This window comes from Prionailurus bengalensis, chromosome F2 (genome assembly GCF_016509475.1).
Source record: "Prionailurus bengalensis isolate Pbe53 chromosome F2, Fcat_Pben_1.1_paternal_pri, whole genome shotgun sequence".
Classification (NCBI taxonomy): Eukaryota; Metazoa; Chordata; class Mammalia; order Carnivora; family Felidae; genus Prionailurus; species Prionailurus bengalensis.
The window spans coordinates 74,629,638-74,648,792 of record NC_057353.1 but is presented as its reverse complement, the minus strand read 5'-3'; the positions used below and the strand labels follow the sequence as shown (position 1 = coordinate 74,648,792).

Below are 19,155 nucleotides of genomic sequence, written 5' to 3'. Positions count from 1 at the left end.
ATGACCAGGAGCCTGACAACCCTCATGCTCTCCCCTGCACACATTACTAAAACTCCCCCGGCATTGGTTTCTTCATTTTCCCTAGGGTTGTGTGGAGCATTGGAAGTAATGAAAGGCTGGTTTTGCTAGAACTATAAATGGAATCTTCGGAAAGGTTTTTAGCATTTAAAAAGAAATGGTAATGATATGACAAGGAATAATAATGCAAAAAAAAAAAAAAGCCTCTTCTCCTTTGGCCAAGCGGCTAGTAAGTTTGCCTGGTTCTCTCTCCTTTTTTGGATTCACTTCCTATTTTACACGTCGGTATAATTTCTTCAGTCTGACTCAATATCAGTATCAGTAAATATTTGGTCTTCCGCATTTCATCTTCTGTTCTCACCACATGGAGTTTGTTTTTGGAAGAATAGAATATTTTCAAATTTACACATCTTAGAGGCTTTTCAAACTTTAGGGCACTATTGGCTGAAATTGGTCTTGGATTATGTAATGATAATCCCACCCCATAAACACGGTATCAGCAGCTTCTCGTTGGGACAGGAGCGTCGTGAATCCAAACCCAATCACACAGGGTAGATTTCGATATTTCCCATTTTTATACATGAAGAAGTCAAGCTCAGATTGGTTAAAAATAAATCTTTCCCCAAATCGCAGAACAATTACGTGGTGGGGGTGGAAGTTAAGGCAGGTCTGACTGATTCCAAAGCCCCTTCTCTCTTCGGAAAGTCTCTCTGGATTTCTCCTTTATGCACATCACATATTTTTCACTCTGTTTCCTTATCTTAAACCTTCAGTAATCCTATCCACGCCTCTCTTTGGTATCAATCACTTATCTGACTTAATTCCAGTGCTCAGCTCTCCTTCAAACCTGGGGCTCCAGGAGGACCTGACAGTATGTTTGAGCTTTCTGAGCAAATTTGACTTTCTTACTTTCCCAAGCTCAGGGAAGACTTCCATGGGATCCTGGCACCGGACCTTGTTTAGAATGACTGCCTTCCTGGGGCACCTGGGTGGCTCAGACGGTTAAGCGTCCGACTCTTGATCTCGACTCAGATCACGATCTCACAGTTCGCGAGATCGAGCCCCATGCCAGGCTCCACGCTGACAGCATGGAGCCTGCTTGGGATTCTCTCCCTCTCTCTCTGTCCCTCCCCTGCTTGCCCATTCTCTCTCTCTCTCTCTCTCTCTCTCAAAATAAATAAATAAACTTTACAAAGAACGCCTGCCCTTCCCGCGGAAGTGCAGACTGAACTTGTGTTGTTTTCCCGGTGCTGGTGAGACAGCTGACGGGGACAGACCTAAAATCCCTTGCAAAGGCCCACAGCAAGGCCATTACCTTTAAGCAAAGGCCCAGAGCAAGGTTTTCTCAGCCACGTTTAAGTGTTACAGCTATAAAAACATCATCGTGTCGGAAATTCCACAGGAAACTCAACGCTGTTATTGTGCAATTGAAACTCTCCAGCCCCTGAAGCCTCTTTCCACTATTGAGCCAATGTTGTTACAACGGGATTGCGTTTCTGTTTCTGTTTTTAAAGTAAGGAAAGACGGTTGTTCTGTTTCACGGTCTTAGTCGTGAATCCAGACATCAAAGGCCCAGCCCCCGTGGAGACGTGTGGTCTACGTCAAGGTTCTGTGATTGTCACGGAGAACGAATGCTGGGCCTTTCCTTCCAACACTTGTTTTGCACAAGGGGCTGGTTCTGTGACGACCGACCGCCCACCCACAACGCGGCTGCCACAAGACAGGTTTCCTTCTCTTGGACCACTTTACACAGCACAACGGCAGCTTTTAAGAGCCTAGTAGCACAGGGGCGTCTCCTTGCCTTCATCCCTCAAACCCGCCCTGAGCATCTGAGACCGGGCAGTGGGTGCTGGGGGGGGTGGGCTGCAAGACGGCTCCTCCTGGAGTTCACACTCAGTCCCCCAGAGTCATGCAAACCCCAGAACACAACTTGGGCCTCAAAGGAAGAGCCTAGGGTCCTGGGGGGGGGGGGGGGGTGGTCACAGCAGGAGCACCAGGCAAACCTCCTGGGGGTGGGAGGGATGACAAAGCGGAGACCAGGCGCTTTCCTGGCAGACGGCACAGCCTGGTCACAGCCTCTGAGGACGGGGCGTCCTGGCAAATTGAGAAGAACGGGACGGCTCATCACACTGCTCCTAGAGGCAGTGGAGACACACGTTAAGTGGCCCCCCTTCATGTTTGGGGCCATCAGCCCAGATTTCCATCGTGAAGACATTTTCCAACGCCTCATTTTCCAGACTGATGCAGGCCCAAGAGGGAAAGGGCGCACGGGCACTCAGAGTGGCAAGGTCAGCCTCGGAATCGGGGCGGCTTTCCTGGGAAGCTGAACAAATCCTCTGTGCTAGGTCCTTCCTCAAAGGCACAGAAGCTTCCTAGGGACCGTGCACGATCTTGTCTTCACAATTTCCTTTCTGTTCCTTTTCTCAAGGAGGAGTTCCCAATTTGCATGAGTGTCCTGCCGCACAAAACCTGGATGCACCCCTTATCAGATCTCAGGACTCCCGGCTTCAAGCCTGACAGAGGCACCACCTCCTGCTGTCGAGCCGGGGGCAGGCGACACAAAGGAAACATCCCGTTTTCCTTCGGCAAAGCCGGATGTATGTGAAGGAGGTGTCCCCACAGGCTCAGGGTCGGCTACTCCCTGGCCGGGCACTGCTCCTTCTCAGGTCAGAGACCTGGCCTCTTTTTGGTGACTGTGGCCACCACGAATCACTTTTGGTTTCCATTTCGTGCCCCAAAATGCTTGCTTTTATCTGCTTTATCGCGTGTAGCTCAGCTTCCCCAAGCGAGCAATACGTCTGAATGTGCCGTTCCACGCTGACAGCTGGCTTCTGATTCATTCTTACTCATTCTGCTACCAAAGCCGTCTTTCGGCTTCGTCTGTCCTGGCACTTGTGAGCTGGAGAGTCCCAGATCTAGATCTCTAAGGGACAAAGTCTAGAGGTCCCAGTGGGGGGGGGGGAGTGTCTGGATCCCAGAAAGTGGCCAATTTGGGTCACCCAGCCTGCCATGCCCGAGTGCCGGGATTTCTCCAGATTTTCCTGGGGTGATGAGGGCAGGTGAAGACCCCTCCCAGGATTATTTATGTATTCTCTAGAATGTGAGCTTGCCCACGGTTAGGTGCTCACTAAACAATTGCAGAATGAAAGAATACGTGATTAAAGTTCCCCAGAATTTTGAGTTCAGATGCCCAGCCGGCAGATGGAGTGATAAGCCCAACAGGTGCTGAATTCACCTGTGTGTAAGGCATAATACTTCCCCCAAAATGTACCCTAATATTACCCCGCATCTGATGCGCGTGGATTACGGCAAACCTGCTAAGGCTGGGAACCAGGGATTTTGCTCAGTGCCCCAAAGTGCATCATCGCCTCTCCAGCCCACGGTAAGCAGCACTCGCGTGAACCACACAGCATGCCTTTCTTTTCAAAACTTCACCAGAATTACTTTCAAGGTACAGAGGATGAAAGGTAGTTACTTTTTCTCCTACCCCCGCCCCAAAGTCCCTATTAAATAGGTCCCCAACACGGTGTCTGGTATTCTACAAGGAAGAAGTGCTTTGAGGACCTGCAGAGTTAGAGTCTTGGGTCCCAGTGGGTCCTCAGAACTCATGTAGCCCAGCTGTGACATACCCCACCCCCACACACGTGACAGATGGGGACCTACAAGCCCCAGGAAGGGTAAAGATGCTTTTATAGCCCCTTATCATTCATGAGGTGCTGCTACATACTTTTGCCTAAGCTCGTGCGGACCCCGGATTGAGGTATTCGTAGCCCCACTTTAAAGATGGGGAATGGAGGCTCACAGGTGTTCGGGGACTTGTCCAAGATCACTTGGATCGGTAGACACAATGACTAAAGCCTGAAGCCAGATCTTGTGACTTCAGCCCCAGGACCTCTGGATCTCTCAGAGGAGAACGTCAGGGCCAAGAAGGCAGGCTTGTGAATGGGAGGAGGTCACCGACCTTGGGGTTCCTTCAAGCTCCCTGTGCCACCATCCCTGAAGGGAGGAGGGCCTGCTATAAAGTGCCATTCCAGGGCACCTGGATGGCTCAGTCGGGTAAGTGGACAACTTCAGCTCAGGTCATGATCTCACAGTCTGAGAGTTCGAGCCCCGCGTCGGGCTCGGTGCTGACGGCTCAGAGCCTGGAGCCTGCTTCCGATTCTGTGTTTCCCTCTGTCTCTGCCCCTTCCCTGCTTGCTCTCTGGCTCTCTCTCTCTCTCAAAAATAATAAACATTAAAAAAAAAATTTTTTTTAAACTGCTGTTCCAAGGCAAATCATGATCTCCAGCTGAGAAGTCCCCGGGAGGGACTCATCTCGGTCCTCCCCTTCCTGGGGTTGCCTTTCGGTTCCCTGTGGAGAAGAACATCCCCTGCCTTTGTTTCCCCAGGACCAGACGGTGACTTCCTGGCCGTGCTGAGTGACTACCCATCCCCTGACATCAGCCCCCCCATATTCCGCCGAGGAGAGAAATTACGCGTGATTTCTGAGTGAGTTGGCTTTCCAAATGTTTCACAATCCCTTAAAAACGGGGAGCACTGGGGGGCGCCTGGGGGGCGCAGTCGGTTAAGCGTCCGACTTCAGCCAGGTCACGATCTCGCGGTCCGCGAGTTCGAGCCCCGCGTCGGGCTCTGGGCTGATGGCTCGGAGCCTGGAGCCTGTTTCCGATTCTGTGCCTCCCTCTCTCTCTGCCCCTCCCCCGTTCATGCTCTGTCTCTCTCTGTCCCCCCCAAAAAAATAAACGTTGAAAAAAAAAATAAACATTTACTTTGTAAATTTCCACATTGTTTGGTAATTCTGCCACGAGCATATATCTTATTTGTAAGTTTAAAAATAAAGAACAGGGGCGCCTGGGGGGCGCAGTCAGTTAAGCATCCGACTTCAGCCAGGTCACGATCTCACGGTCCGTGAGTTCGAGCCCCGCGTCGGGCTCTGGGCTGACGGCTCAGAGCCTGGAGCCTGTTTCCAATTCTGTGTCTCCCTCTCTCTCTGCCCCTCCCCCGTTCATGCTCTGTCTCTCTCTGTCCCAAAAATAAATAAACGTTGGGAAAAAAAAATTAAAAAAAAAAAAAAAACGGGGAGCACTGGGGCGCCTGGGTGGCTCGGTCAGTTAAGTGTCCGACTTTGGCTCTCACGGTTCGTGAGTTCAAGCCCCGTGTCGGGCTCTGTGCTGACAGCTCAGAGCCTGGAGCCTGCTTCCGATTCTGTGTCTCCCTCTCTCTCTCTGCCCCTCCCCACTTGCACTCTGTCCCTCTCTCTCTCTCTTTCTCTCAAAAATAAACATTAAAAAATATTTTTTAAAAAAAGGGGGGGAGCGCTCTCTGAATGGGGATCATTGGATCTTAGCTATAGTGGTCCAGTTCCACTTGGGCCCTGTTCCAATCATGAGGTGAAGAAATTGGCCCACACAGAAGATCTTAGCGCTTAATCCTTAATGCTGCCAGTGCTCTAAAACCTTCAATGGCTCCCCATTGCCTGGTGGATAAAATTCAAATTCCTTAACGTGGCTTTTGAGACCCTTTGTGATCCAGCGTCTGTTTCTCACATTGGTCTCATCTCCCACCATGCAGCATTGGTATTATAGACTGGTGCAGTTCGGGCTCAGACAGGAGGACCCAGGGGTCTAAGAAAATGTCTGATGATAAACAGAAAGTAAACAGAAAGTATTGACTCCCATCCTGTTGCCTCTCCGTGACTCAAAATGGGCCACAGAACAAATAGGGGGCTCTAAAACCCTTTTATTTAGATTCTCATTGACACAGACAAACTAAACTATCTTGGTTCTATCTCAGGGTATTATTCTACATAGTAAAGTTATTTTTAAAAGCCTCCAATTCTGGCATATCACCTGTGGGTCCCCAAAAGATGGCTCAGTGCCAAAGCATGAGAAGCATTCCTGGTTAGCTTGAAATAAGGGATATACTTAAAAACTGTTATTTCCCTATGGAGAAATTGAGGTCAACACGATCAACAATGGGTCTTAAAAAAGAAACGGCCCTATGTGCCCCAGGTTCAATGTGGTTACCCCGCTCATTCCTTTGCTTTGCAACTCACCTGTCCACCCTTTCCTGTCTGTTCTTGTTCTTACAGTGAAGGGGGCTGGTGGAAAGCCATTTCCCTTAGCACTGGCCGAGAGAGTTATATTCCTGGAATATGTGTGGCCAGAGTTTACCATGGGTGAGTACATTTCTGAAATAGCATCAATAAAGCCCAATATTTATGCTAGTGGTGTGTGAGGGCACACGGCAGAAAGGAAGTTTCAAGAGGCTCACTCTTACTCTGGCTCAGTCCACAAGGAAGGGTGTGACCTTGGCGAACCCCAGGCCCTATCTGAGACTCAGTTTTCCCATCAGTAAAGATGAAGGGAGCTGAACCTTTCAGCTCCAACGCTGTGTTCCTGGCACGTAGCAATCAACATTCAGAGACTGTGATCAAAGGGACGCAGCTCTGAAAAGTCAGCCTGTCTGGGCAGCAATCCTGCCCCTGTCACTTACTGGCTGTGTGACAGTGGGCAAGCTCCTCAACACTTTATGGCTCGGATTCCTTCCCTCACCTGTCAGATAGACATCGTAATACGGAACGACAGGGACAGTAATGCACAAGAAGACCAAAGTGCAGGGCTGTTAGGACAATGAGGTCGGCTCGTACGTGGATCGCTCTTGGAAGGATGCCTGGCATTACAGTAAGTGCTCGGTACGTATTAGCTATATTCTTATCAAATCCCATCCAGAACACAGAGAACGCTTACGGCCCGAAATGCGTAACGTACCCAACCTGGCAAATGGCGAAGCCAAGCAGAAAAGGAGAAACTCCAAACCATCAGGCATGGAAAGCCTGGGCTTTCCCCTGCGGTTGGGCAGGGAGGCCTTGCAGCACGACAGGTGGCTTTGGAGGCCGGCACTCCTGGGCTGGAGTGTGCCTGGCTCAGCGACTGACTTCCGGGGTAGGAGTCTCCCACGAGACCCGGGGAAAAGTTACTTTGCCTCCTGGAACCACAGTCACCTCCTTTGTCAAGCTACCAAGGCCAGACCTTGGCATCCAGGAAGGAAGGAACGAAGAAAGCATCTTTTTTTTTTTTTTTTTTGGAGGGAACCAGAAATAACCGCTTTCCATGCTCACCTGGTGAAGCAGAGATAACGGCTTGAATATTCTGAAGAACGTGCAACCCCATGCATTTAATCGCAGGATTACGGATTTTGAGGATAAGTACCAGATGCCATTTCTGAGCTTAGGATGATGGAGGGGAGCAGAAGTGGGGCAGTAGCTGCTTTGGCAGCCACGTTCTGGAAGAGTCAGTCACGTGAACTCCCCCACGTCAGCCGTGCGTCCACTGACCCATTGATTCATTTAGCGAACCTGGATCATCACCCGCACGCTGAAGATGTGTGCTGGCAGAGGCTCGGGTGCTGAAGAACCCAGCTGAGTAAGATGTGATCGCGGCCCTAGGAAGCTTCTAACTGGCAGAGGCAATAAATGTCTTGAACATACAGAACCAGGAGAGAGGTGGTACAGAATGGTTATGGAATGCGATGTCCCAGGAGAGTGCCTTGCGATTCTAGCTTTACCACTTGCGGACATCGGGTAACTTGGACCAATTACTTGCTCACTCTGACCCTCAGCATCCTCATCAGTGAAGGGGAGACAAAGCTACCTGTCTTAGGGGGTTCAGATGAGGATCAGATTTCACGCACTTAACATGCCCATAATTAGTATCCATACACGGCTATCGCTGTGGATTTTAGTGTATTCGTTCTTATGAGTGGACTTTCACCTAAGGATTTGGGAGGATGAATGTCTGTCAAGACACTAAATTAATTAACACACACCATGCATGGTGCAAAACTAAGGGGGCAGTTGAAACATCAGGCCGAATCAGGATCTTCACAGATCATCCTTGGAGGCCAGGACATAAATAAACAGCATCTGATTATCAGGCTGTGGTCTTCTCCCAGCCACAGAGCTCCAGGGACCCGTCTGTGTGGTCTGGAGATGCCACAGGAGACAACATAGTGAATATGTCCCAGCAAGCGCTAATTCAGACCTGGGGATTAAATAAGCCAAGGTTCACTCCCTGAAATACGGAAACTGTTAAAAAGGATGTATAACTGTTTCTCAGTTCGCCCCGGCCAAGTGCTAACAAAGCATTCTCTTCTTCCATGCGTATTCAAGAGCACTGGCTCTTGAACATTCCATTGGAAAGCCGGATCACAGTACTACAACTGCTTGATTTTTTAGATTTTTACAATTTTTTACTGGTGAGCAAAAAAAAAAAAAAGCAAGAAACCCATGTCAATGCACAGGAGCGCGATGACAACTTCGTTTAAAACATGTTGGACGAGGGAAAGGCAGCAGGGAAATGTAATGAATGCCTGGCGAGGGGGGGGGCTTGTGAAATTGGTGGGATTAGGCATCTTTCTTTCGAAATTTCTTGTGCCCACTTATACACTCACAAATACAAACCAGGCTCGAAAATGCGGACACAAAGATAAAGCCAAAACAAGCAGGGTCCCTGCCCTCGTGGGGTGGTGAGGCAGGGGCAGGTACCTTATCATGTTTGGGAATGCTTGTATGTTATATGCTACAGACCGGACCCAGTCCAGCTGGCATTCGAGAACAGGATGAGAAAGACCCCCTCATTGCCTTGTGCCCTCATTGTCCAATGTAATACCTGCTGTGCAGTAGGCACTCGGGAATTTTATGTGAAAGATTAAAAGTACGAATGGGGGGTCCTTGGGTGGCTCCGTCGGTTAAGCACCCGACTCCTGATTTCGGCTCAGGTCATGATCTCAGAGCTCGTGGGTTCGAGCCCCACGTCGGGTTCTGTGCTAACACTGCAGAGACTGCTTGGGATTCTCTCTCCCTTTCTCTCTGACCCTCCCCTGCTGGTTCTGTCTCTCCTCAAAATAACTGAACAAACATTAAAAAAAATAAAAGTATGAAGGAAGGAAGAAAGGAAAGAATGAACAAAGAGTCCATCGCCCTCCTCTTTTCAATCCCAACAGTTTTGTATGAACTTGACCTTGCTCTTAATTTTGGTACCACCTGCCTGTGTGGCGGGCAGCGGGGGAGGGGGCATGCTCAGGACCCTCACACCGTCTTTCTCCTCCCCAGATGGCTGTTTGAAGGGCTGGGCAGGGACAAGGCGGAGGAACTTCTGTTGCTGCCAGACACGAAGATGGGCTCCTTCATGATCCGAGAGAGTGAGACCAAAAAAGGTGAGGCGCCTCTGACTCCTCTTGCCACGCGAGGGCTGACAGGGGCACGTTTTGTTCCCGGCTGACTCGGGGCCCGGCTCATCTTCCCGCCTCCCAGGGTGCACGCAAGCCCGTCCGATGGGGCTGAGCTCCCTGCAGCCCACACAGCCCCTGGGGAGGCCAGCGTCAGCGTCAGCATTGGGAAGCCTAGAGGCAGGTGGCCGAGACCTGGCCCGGAGGGGCCACCTGCCAGACTCAGTGAGCTCCGCAGGCTTCCCCTGGGAAATGTCCCCATCACCTGGGAAGGAAAGCCGACACGGGTGTAGGCAGCCCCGGGCCAGAGCGAGCAGGCTTCCACCTGGGCCTGGCCTGTGCTCTCAAGCTCTGGGCCTTGAGCGGGGCATTTACTTCTGCCACGGCAGCATTCTCCTCGGCGGTGCCACTCGAAAATAATCTTGCTACACAGGAGACCTTCAATACTGGTTCCCACTGTGCCCTCCGATGAGCTTAGAGAATCAGGACAGGCAGATGCTTACTCGCACACACTCGCTATGATTGTTACTGTTACAACTTCCTTACGGCCCACACGTTAAGAAATTCAGCAAGGGGCGCCTGGGTGGCTCAGTCAGTTAAGCATCTGACTCTTGGTTTCGGCTCAGGTCACGATCTCATGAACCATGAGACATGGATCCATGACAGCATGAAGCCCGCCTGGGATTCACTCTCTCCCTCTCCCTCTCTCTCTCTCTCTCTGCCCCTCCCTCTCTCTCTCAACATAAAGAAATAAGCATTTAAAACAAAAGAAATTCAGTGGAAACAAAATAGCGGCACTCTTTGTCATGGTTCAGAGACGGGCTCTGAGCTCCAGTTTTGGCTGTAAGAATTCCTGAGAAGGCACCTGTCTCGCTAACCCTTTCCTATAACGTGGGATTAACACTAGGAAGGTGCTTAGCACGGAGTCCGGGAGGTAGTAAGCACTTTAACTCACAGGAACAAAATACTTAACAGCTAGGGCTTCCCCATACTAAAAATAACACCTTTTTAAAAACAGAAGACACGTTCACAGGTTCTTAGCCTGCTTCTTGTATAGTCAAAATCAAAGAAGAGAAAACGCGGTATCTGAGACTATTTCCCACGTACCTATGAAGGGCCAGCGCGGCTGGGTGCTGGGACCTTTCACTAAAATGAGCATCAGCCTGACTTTAGAGAAGCATGGACCATATACACATGAGAAAAAAAAAAAAATTCAAGAACAACTTTTGTCTCAAAACCTCGAGGGTGCTGGGGGAAAACAAGATGAAACGGCAGAGACCAAACTTCCTGTGCATGTCCTGGCGGTCCCCGGAGGCAGGAGACCCAGACTCACATGGAACTCGTAAGCAGGCATGGCCAAGCGAGGGAAGAGTCCAGTTTGGGGTGCCAGGGTTGATCTAAAAATAAAGACGCTCTCAGGCAGACCTTCAGCCGAGCCCGGGGTTGGGGCTGGGGTGGGGGCGGGGGCTGGGTATGCAAAGTTCTGATCATTTTCCACCTGCCACCTTTGACCCGCTCACCATACTTCTAGTTCCTGTCTTCGTTACAGGAAGACACATGTTGGGCTTCAGAGGGCAGACCTGGGGCAAAGAGAGGAACGCCCATCCGAATGTTCGAGGAAGCCCGTTCAGGACAAGGGTCAGACCCCGGAGCTGCCGTTTCCAGGCCGCGTGCCTCTGGCCATAGCACTTAGGGGCTCTGAGCCTCACTTCTCCATCTATAAAAAATATCATCGGGCGGCGACACATCCCGATCTTTCTAAAAACCAACAGAGAGTATTGTTTGGAAATAGCTTAGCCCCCAAGCAGCATGTACAGACAGCAAAGAGTCAGTAAATGCTAGTAACCTCCTTCTCTCACTGTGTCATGAACATTTTCACTCCTGAGACCCAGAAGACAGAGCAGAAGGGACTCTCAAACATGACCTAGGCCCGAGTCTTTCCGCTTGGGGAAATCAAGGCAAAGAGAGGTGAAGGCGCTCGCCTGAAGTTCTACTTGACTAACCCACACTTACGGAAAAACAGCACGTTTTACATTATTTCTTAAGACTACCCAGAAAAAGTCTCAACTGCCGCTTATTCCAAATTTCTGAGAGAGCCGAGCATAAGGCAGAACCAAGGGGGAGTAGGGACCGGGAAGTGGTATGACATACTCGCCTTGATGGGACAGGGAGGGAAACGCTGCGTGCCTGGGAAGGACTTGAGAACAGCTACGGATCCTGACCTGCAGGGCACAACCCAGCTCGGATCGTGTAATTTCCAGAAAAGGACGTGGGAGCACCCCGAATGCTAACCTCACAAAGACCAAGCAGGTGCCCCTGAAAACCTGTTTGCAGTGTGGCTGCTAAAAGAGCAGGCTCCCGTGGTCTCTGCAGAGTGAGCTACGTCCCCAAAGGTGGGGTTCTGGCGTCTGCTCCTCCAAATCCGGGACTGCACGTCCGGGGACTCTTGCTGTATCACAAGGTTGAGAAAGTCTGTCCGCCACCGTGGTGGGGGGCTCTCCGGCGGATCGCCCTCAGCGGGGACATGTGGGACGTCTCTGACCTGTCCTCCATTTCCGGCAGGTTTTTATTCCCTCTCGGTGAGACACAGGCAGGTGAAGCATTACCGCATCTTCCGCCTTCCGAACAACTGGTATTACATCTCCCCGAGGCTCACCTTCCAGTGCCTGGAGGACCTGGTGAATCACTATTCTGGTAAGAAACACCCCGTCGGGACGGATCAGGGAAGCCCCCCCCGCTTTGCTAACTGCCCTGCAGTGCCTGTGTCTAGGATGTGCACGGGTCACCGATACCTGCCAGGTGATCGACTTTGCTGTCACCCCGCTTTCTCAACGCCCTCTGTTCTTGTTAATGCAGACCGTCAATTTCACACTAAAACAGGCTGCCTGTGAATGCTGCGTAAGCGGTAAAACGCAGCGAATCTCACCCCACCTTCCTTCTACCTGCGGATGAAGAGAACTAGCCTGCCCCAATATTTGCAACCACAGACAGCTGGCACTTCCTGAAGTGGACCACATGTTTACGGGCCCCCGGTGCTTTGCTCCCTCTTTCTGTCTGGCCAAATCTTCCTTAGCCTTCAAACCAATAGGAAGCCACCTCCTTTGATACGCGTTTACAGGACCGTCCGCCTGCCTTCGGCGATTCCCTAGAACTGGGTCATTCTGCCTTGCGACCCAGTGAACGGTGTCCTGGTGTGGGTTTCCCAGAAAGCTCTTCAAAGCAGGGCTGAGCTTTGTTCATTCGGACATGCTTCCCGGGCCCAGGAGAGAGGTCCTAGTGTTCCACGCTGGCCAGGACGGGAGCGTCCCCTCCACGATGGCAGAAGCAGGACAGGTTTTGATGGAGGTGACGGGTAAGAGTAGTCAGAAGAGTTCAGAGGTAGACTGTGAAAGGCCAGAATGCCAGGAGGTGACATTTTACACGGAAAAAGGAGAAATGGTAAAAAGTTCTCTCCAGAACCTCCGTGTTCACATCCCAGATCTTCTGGGCAGCCTGGGCTGGTTGCTCACCTCCGTACCTCATTTTCTTCTCCATGTAACGTCCCTACTCCTTGGGATGTTGTGACAAATCATCGGCGGGAGCGCGGGGAAAACACTGAGGAGAGGGCCTGACCCATAAGCTGGCTGCTGCTCTGTTCCTCAGCCAGGGCGTCTCCTCCTCCTCCTTCCCCCCCCCCCCTTCCCCTGCCTATCGGAGGGAGGAAGAAAGAAGTTACCCTCACTCCATATGCGTGTTCCCACATCTGGGTTCCGGACCTCACACCCCTGGGTATCTTTGCTAGCATTCTGTAGGCTGTGGGTCTTGAAGGGCATTCCAAGGTTAGAGGAGCCCACAAGGCCTGGGTTATCACACAAGACCAGTGAGAAGGTGGGGCATGGAGAAGGGTGGGGCATGGAAGAGAAGGTGGGGCATGGAGAAGGGCAGGGCATGGAGGAGAAGGGCGGGGCATGGAGAAGGTGGGGCATGGAGAAGGTGGGGCATGGAGAAGGGCGTGGCATGGAGGAGAAGGCGGAGCATGGAGAAGGGCGTGGCATGGAGGAGAAGGCAGAGCATGGAGAAGGGCGGGGCATGGAGGAGAAGGCGGGGCATGGAGGAGAATGGCCTCTTGGGAGACACAGGCCCAAGCTGCAATCTGGGCACCGTGAGACCTTGGGCAGAGACTCCACCTCTCCCGGGCCATGGAAGGTGGATGGAAACAGTTCTCTTGCAGGTGGGTGCGATGACTGTTCCTATAATGGGTGCCCTGCAATAATGTAACGTGTCCATCACAGCCCGCAGCGGGGCAGATTCAAAATAACTGATACCAAATGTTAATTCTGTGATACCTGGAAACCTAGCAGCTTAGCTAAAAATGAAAGAGGAAGGGAGTCCTGGAGATGGTCAACTTTTACTGATTATGAGTAAAGGTTGGTTGTGGTATTTGGCTTTTAATAACAATCATCCGAGAGGTGGGGAGACCATAAGTTTTGCATAGACAAAAGCAAACACGGAAAGGAGGCTGCCCCAGCAACGATGTTACACCCTGGGAGACCCACGAGGCTTCCAGGGCGAGGGCGCTCAAGGTGCTTGCTCTGGTTACAGGAGCAACGCCTTCCAGAAATGTGCCCCTGCTCGCTGCATCGGTCCATGGTTCACACGCATCAGCCCACTGCTGCGAATGGCTGAAATACTTTCTGTGCCCCTGGGTGCCCCACGGTGGAAACAATGTGGCCAAGTTGACCTCCCACCAGAGTGTATCTAGAGACACTTATTTATTACCTGGTGCTGTTTGTAAATGTGTTAACATCGTGAAGCCTCGCTTTCTTCATCTATAAATGGGGACTGCACTGCCTCTTGGAAGATTGTTGTTAGGACCAAAAAGAAAACCAGGAGCGTGAGATGTCTGGCCCCAAAGGATCTGGTGCCCGGTGGTGACTGAGAGGGCAGATGGAGCAGGACACAAGTTCCCAAATATGGCCAGGGAAACGAAGGGCTGAAAAGGGGAACCCTTGAATGTAGTAGAGTCATTGGGAGCCCAAGGGTGGGAGAGGAGTGAGCATTCTGGAAACTTCTGCGGAGTGGAGAGAATAAGGCGTGTCCAGACCCCAGATGCACGTGGGACTTCTCTCTCCTCCACTGCAGAGGTAAGGAGTTGCCTTTGGAACAAGTGCCTGGTTCTGAGTCCACGAGGCAGGTTCGGACCGCATTCCTGTGACCTTGAGCAAGTGACTTGACCCCAGGGTTCACAGCTTCCTCCTTCTGGAAGTGGGTGTAAGGATACTGACTGCTCAGAGCTGACGTGCTGCTGGCTGAAATGAAGCGCTCAGGCCAGCTCAGCGCCGGGCTCGGGCTGCGGGTGCTTGGGAGCCTCAGTGTTTTTTCTCTTGGCCCGGATTCCGGCTCGCCCTCAGGGTTAACCTCTCACACCTCCACCGGTGCCGTCTACTGGCACTGGGTGGCCCCAGCCTTTATGTCTGGCTCAGTCTCCCTCACCTCCTCATCCTCTGTGCATGCGTATCCAGGCTAGGGAAGAGAGATTTCTCTTCATTTTTTCCCTTTTTTCCGCTGTCCCTTGTTTGCCCTTATCTTTGTCTTCTTCCTCCTTTATTGCTGCGTCTTTTCTTTTTTGTTCTGTTTTTACTTCCTCCCCTCCCTCCCCTGCCCCCTCCCTCCTACTCTCTCCCCCTTCCTTCCTGTCTTCTTTCCACGTGTCTTTTATTTTCCCGACTTCCTGCCCACGGATGAGCTGCTTGGCCAGGAGGACGCGCCATTCTGCAGGCTTCGGGGACAGGCATCGGACACCCTGCGGTTGATGGAGCCATGCCTGAGCTGTTCTCACTTGTTAGCCTGTTCCTCTCAGTGCACAGTCAAGGAAACTGAGGCTCGGAGAGGTTCAAGGGGATTCGCTAACAGGGGCGAAGCTGAAATCCAAACCCCAGCGGAGTTGATGTTGGATCCTAATCTTAATGCCCCACCTGCACCCAGCTGAGCCCAATGCGTACTCAGGGCGTGTTGGCATTTCTCACACACTCAGCTGGGCGCGTGACTCTCTGCCCTGCCACGCCTCTTTCCTACATTGGCCTCAGTTTCCCCATGTGAACAACTCGGGCACTGTACTGGATGGTCCCTCGGGGCCCGCATCCCAGGCTGGCTGGGGCATCCCGGAGTCACTGACCAGGCGTCTGCCTCTCTCCTCAGAGGTGGCTGACGGTCTGTGCTGTGTGCTGACCACACCCTGCCTCACTCAGAGCACGGCCGCCCCGGCAGTGAGGGCCCCCGACTCGCCTGTCACCTTGCGCCAGAAGACGTTTGACTGGAAAAGGGTAGCCAGGTGGGGTGTCTATGTGTGTGTGTGTGTGTGTGTGTGTGTCCCACATGAATGTATGAACGCCAGACCAGTGTGTGAGCCACACCGCTGAAAATAGGGCAAGCTAGAGCCAGCCCTGTGGAAAGCGGAGGGTGGGTGCTCTGAGCAGGTGCACACCCATAGAACCCCACCGCCCCCTGGGAGGCAGACCCAGCTTGTGGCCTCACAGCGATCACCTTTTAAGGGATATCTGTCGTTGGGAATTGGTGGAGCTATCTTAATCAAACACCGATCCAGACATTCCGCTGGCAAATTCAGGGAAAATCAGAGACCAGAACTGCCTGGGAGAGGAATAAAACTGCTCTTCCTTGTAAATATCATAAAGAAATATTCATCCAAACTTGCAGTTGGGAGGTGTAGCCATCCAAGCAAATGGCGGTTCAGAGAGGTTACGTGATTTCTCCAAGATCGCACAGCCACAAATGTGAGAAGCAGAATTAGAACAATAAATTAGAGCGATGTTAACCAGCCCTTTGTTTTTTCTTCTCTCATTTTCTTGTTCTCCGTCGTCCTATGTCCCTCCCTTTTTTCCCTTCCTCTGCCACCGTCCTTCCCACTCGCAGACTGCAAGACGACCCCGAGGGAGCCAGGAACTCGCTTGGCGTGGATGAGTCCCTTTTCAGCTACGGCCTTCGGGAAAGCATCGCTTCCTACCTGTCCCTGACCAGCGATGACGGCACGTCCTTTGACCGAAAGAAGAAAAGCATGTCCTTGATATACAGCGGCAATAAGAGGAAGAGCTCGCTCTTCTCGCCACCGTATTTTGAAGACTAGCCTCGGAACAGACACCGTGGTGTGTGCCCCAAATAACGGAGGTCTGAACCGTCATCTGGAATCTGGCAGAGAGGCCCGGGTCCCTGGTCCCTGGGGAACCGCACGCCTTCCAGAAGCCACGAGAAGGCACCTGGAGACTTGAACTCACATCTTCTCTAGCCACATCACGACCAAGGGAGCCCCTCCCTGGCCGTCTGATCAGTACTGAGGCGTCGCGAAACGTCGCTGAATCAGGATGTGATCTGGCAACACTTCGGAAGAGCCTGCGCATTCGTGTGTGCTTATTGTGTTTGTGGGAAAGATAAAGACATTATCTTACAAGAAAGGGCACAAGACTGTCCTCGAACAAACTGTCCAGATGGTCACACTCTGAGCTCCTCAGAGATAACTTCTCCATGACGAAGGCCTGAGAAGGACACGAGCCGAAAGCCGTGGCCTGGCCAGTCTAGGTTTGCAAGTTGGTCTCCTGCGTTCAACTTTTCTAACCCAACCATAACCGGACCGTTGGTATGCAGCTCCCCTCTTTTTAAGGGAATTCGGTGACACTAAACACATTAATCTTCCTTATTATCCCTGAAGCAGGAGATCCTGTTGGCCTCCTGGTGTCAGAGCCTCATGTACAGAAGTCAGATGGCCTCCCTGCTTCTGCAGAGGGCAGGTGGGAGAGAGGGAGGCCGCCTGCAGGGAAATGCGAGGGTAGCCCTGGAACAGGGCAAACTCGTGGTGTCCCCAGCCATGGTTCTGCAGCACAGGAAGGGCTTCTCCGACCCGCTGAGATTCTCACCAGTAATAATGCATCAAGTATTCACTCATGATTGCCTGAAGAGGCACTGTGTTGGGTCCCATGTCAGAGAAAGGAAGGAAGGAAGGGAAGAAGGAAGGAAGGGAAGAAGGAAGGAAGGAAGGATCAGCAGAGGCACTCAGTGTAGACGGGGAAAAAAGTGTACAAAGCAATATCGTGAAAGAGGGGTATAAAAAGGAAATCAGCTCATGGCTCGGGGGTGGGGAAACCGGATCAGGTAAGGGTGTCCCATGAGCTCACGTCTCAGTTGGACTTCATAGAGTATGAGTTCAGCTGGATTGAGTAGGTGAGAATGATTGGCTTTTTCGGAGAAAAAAAAAAAAAAGGAAACTGATTAATTCTAAAGAATTAATTCCTCCAGTATTTTATTCTAAAAAGGGTCTGGCAGCCGCATGAATAAAACTGCTGAGCTCCAGGAAAGAAGGGAGTCAGAGTGGCTTTAATGCTGTCATACTAATTTTAAGAGATGAGAGAGAAAGCACAGTAAAGTTCTAGAAAAGGAGAAGTCTTTATCTCTAGGCTGCCCAGCCGGATCCTGTTAGGAAGGGGGCCGCAGAGACACCCGTGACTCATTCTCCCCTGTTGCAAAGGGGTCAGGGGGAGGAGGGGCGCCTGAGATACCCCTCGCTGACTGAGACGAGAAATCTGTTCACCACACGCATTCCTTAGATCTGTGATCACTGTGCTAGTGATATGTGTATATGCATTTATGTGATTTTCTGTATCGTCAGACTCTCGTGGGTTTATACAAGAAGACATTTACGGTTTCCCCAACAATCCCTAAAGGCTGTTACAAAGGGACCAGCCGATGTATGGGAAGTGAATGTAACACTGTGGATGCTGACTTCTAGCCCGAGGCAGGGGGACCTTGCAAACGCCAGATGTTTGGACAGTGTCTTAGGTGTCGTTTTCCGTTGTGACTAGTGTGCTGGGAACTTTAGGGGAGCACTCAGAGGTATTTCTAAGTGGCAAGCATTACACTTTGCTAAATCATGTATTTATTTCTGATTAAAATATACCTAATAAATATTTAACCCTTGGGATGTGGTGAGAGCTTCCTGGGCAAGGTGGATGGGTGGTTCCTTTGGAAGCTTCTTTGGATTTTGAATGTTCAAATTAACTCGCCATCAGAGAGAGAGGAAAGCAAGGAACATCAAGAGGAAACACGCTGGTTAGCAGCTCAGCTTTCTCTGGAAGTGCAGCCTTAAAAAAAACCGGATTTTGTGAATTTTGAGGGTGTCTTATCAAACTCGAAGGTGGACACAGGGGGCCGGGGAAGAGAATAACTTCTTAGCGATTGTTATGAACATTCTGCCTTCACTACATTACTTCTGCGAATCACTTTCGAGATCTCTGCTTTTTTGTTCTTCTAAGAATTTATTTCTACAAATTTTTTTTTTTTGAAACCTATTAAATACCAGATACTGCTCTGGGCGATTGGGCTGTAGCAGTGAGAACCAGATGAGGGCTCTGATATCACAGAGAGTGAGATCATCAATAAACAAGAAACTTCCTAACCTTGAGGAGTGCAGGGCAGAAAGCAGCACAGAGTGTGTGTAGGCGTGGGGGAGGGGGAGGGGGGGGAGGGGGGCAGGGATCGTTTACAAGGATGGTTAGGAAAGGCCATGCTCCCATTTGAGCCGAGGCCTGAAGGATACACAGCAAACAGCCATGCAAATATCCAAGGTGCCCCTTGCAGGCAGGGGCAAGGCTACACATGTGGAAGGAACTGGAAGAAGGTCCCGGGTGACTGCGCTGAGTGAGCTGGAGTGTGGGGAAGAGGGCTGCTAGGAGGGAGGCAGGTCCCGCAGAACCCGGGATGGGTTCTATTAGGGTTTAGGGTCTATTCTAGGAGAAATGCAAAGCCGATGGAACCATCTAGTTAGGGGAGTGCTATGGTGTCACCCACGTGTTTTAAAGAGCATACTGGTCACTGTGAAGAGAATAAATGTTTCAAATTCTGGTGGTGTGGGATGTGCTCAACTGGTTA

General features: G+C 51.3%; 1 protein-coding gene across 7 annotated transcripts in view; it reads left to right on the top strand.

Moving 5' to 3' along the window:
• The window catches only part of SLA (Src like adaptor), a 35,576-nt gene extending 17,368 nt beyond the window's left edge, over positions 1 to 18,208 (top strand). For 6 of the 7 annotated variants that reach the window (XM_043601818.1, XM_043601819.1, XM_043601817.1 and 3 more), the window contains 6 exons: positions 4,407 to 4,506; positions 6,107 to 6,193; positions 9,128 to 9,231; positions 11,806 to 11,937; positions 15,421 to 15,553; positions 16,153 to 18,208. In XM_043601818.1, the coding sequence (XP_043457753.1) occupies positions 4,407 to 4,506; positions 6,107 to 6,193; positions 9,128 to 9,231; positions 11,806 to 11,937; positions 15,421 to 15,553; positions 16,153 to 16,363 (767 nt within the window). In that variant the 3' untranslated portion in view covers positions 16,364 to 18,208. The remainder of the gene's footprint in view (positions 1 to 4,406; positions 4,507 to 6,106; positions 6,194 to 9,127; positions 9,232 to 11,805; positions 11,938 to 15,420; positions 15,554 to 16,152) is intronic. The other variant, XM_043601822.1, reaches the window with a different exon arrangement.
• Positions 18,209 to 19,155: the final 947 nt, after the last annotated feature.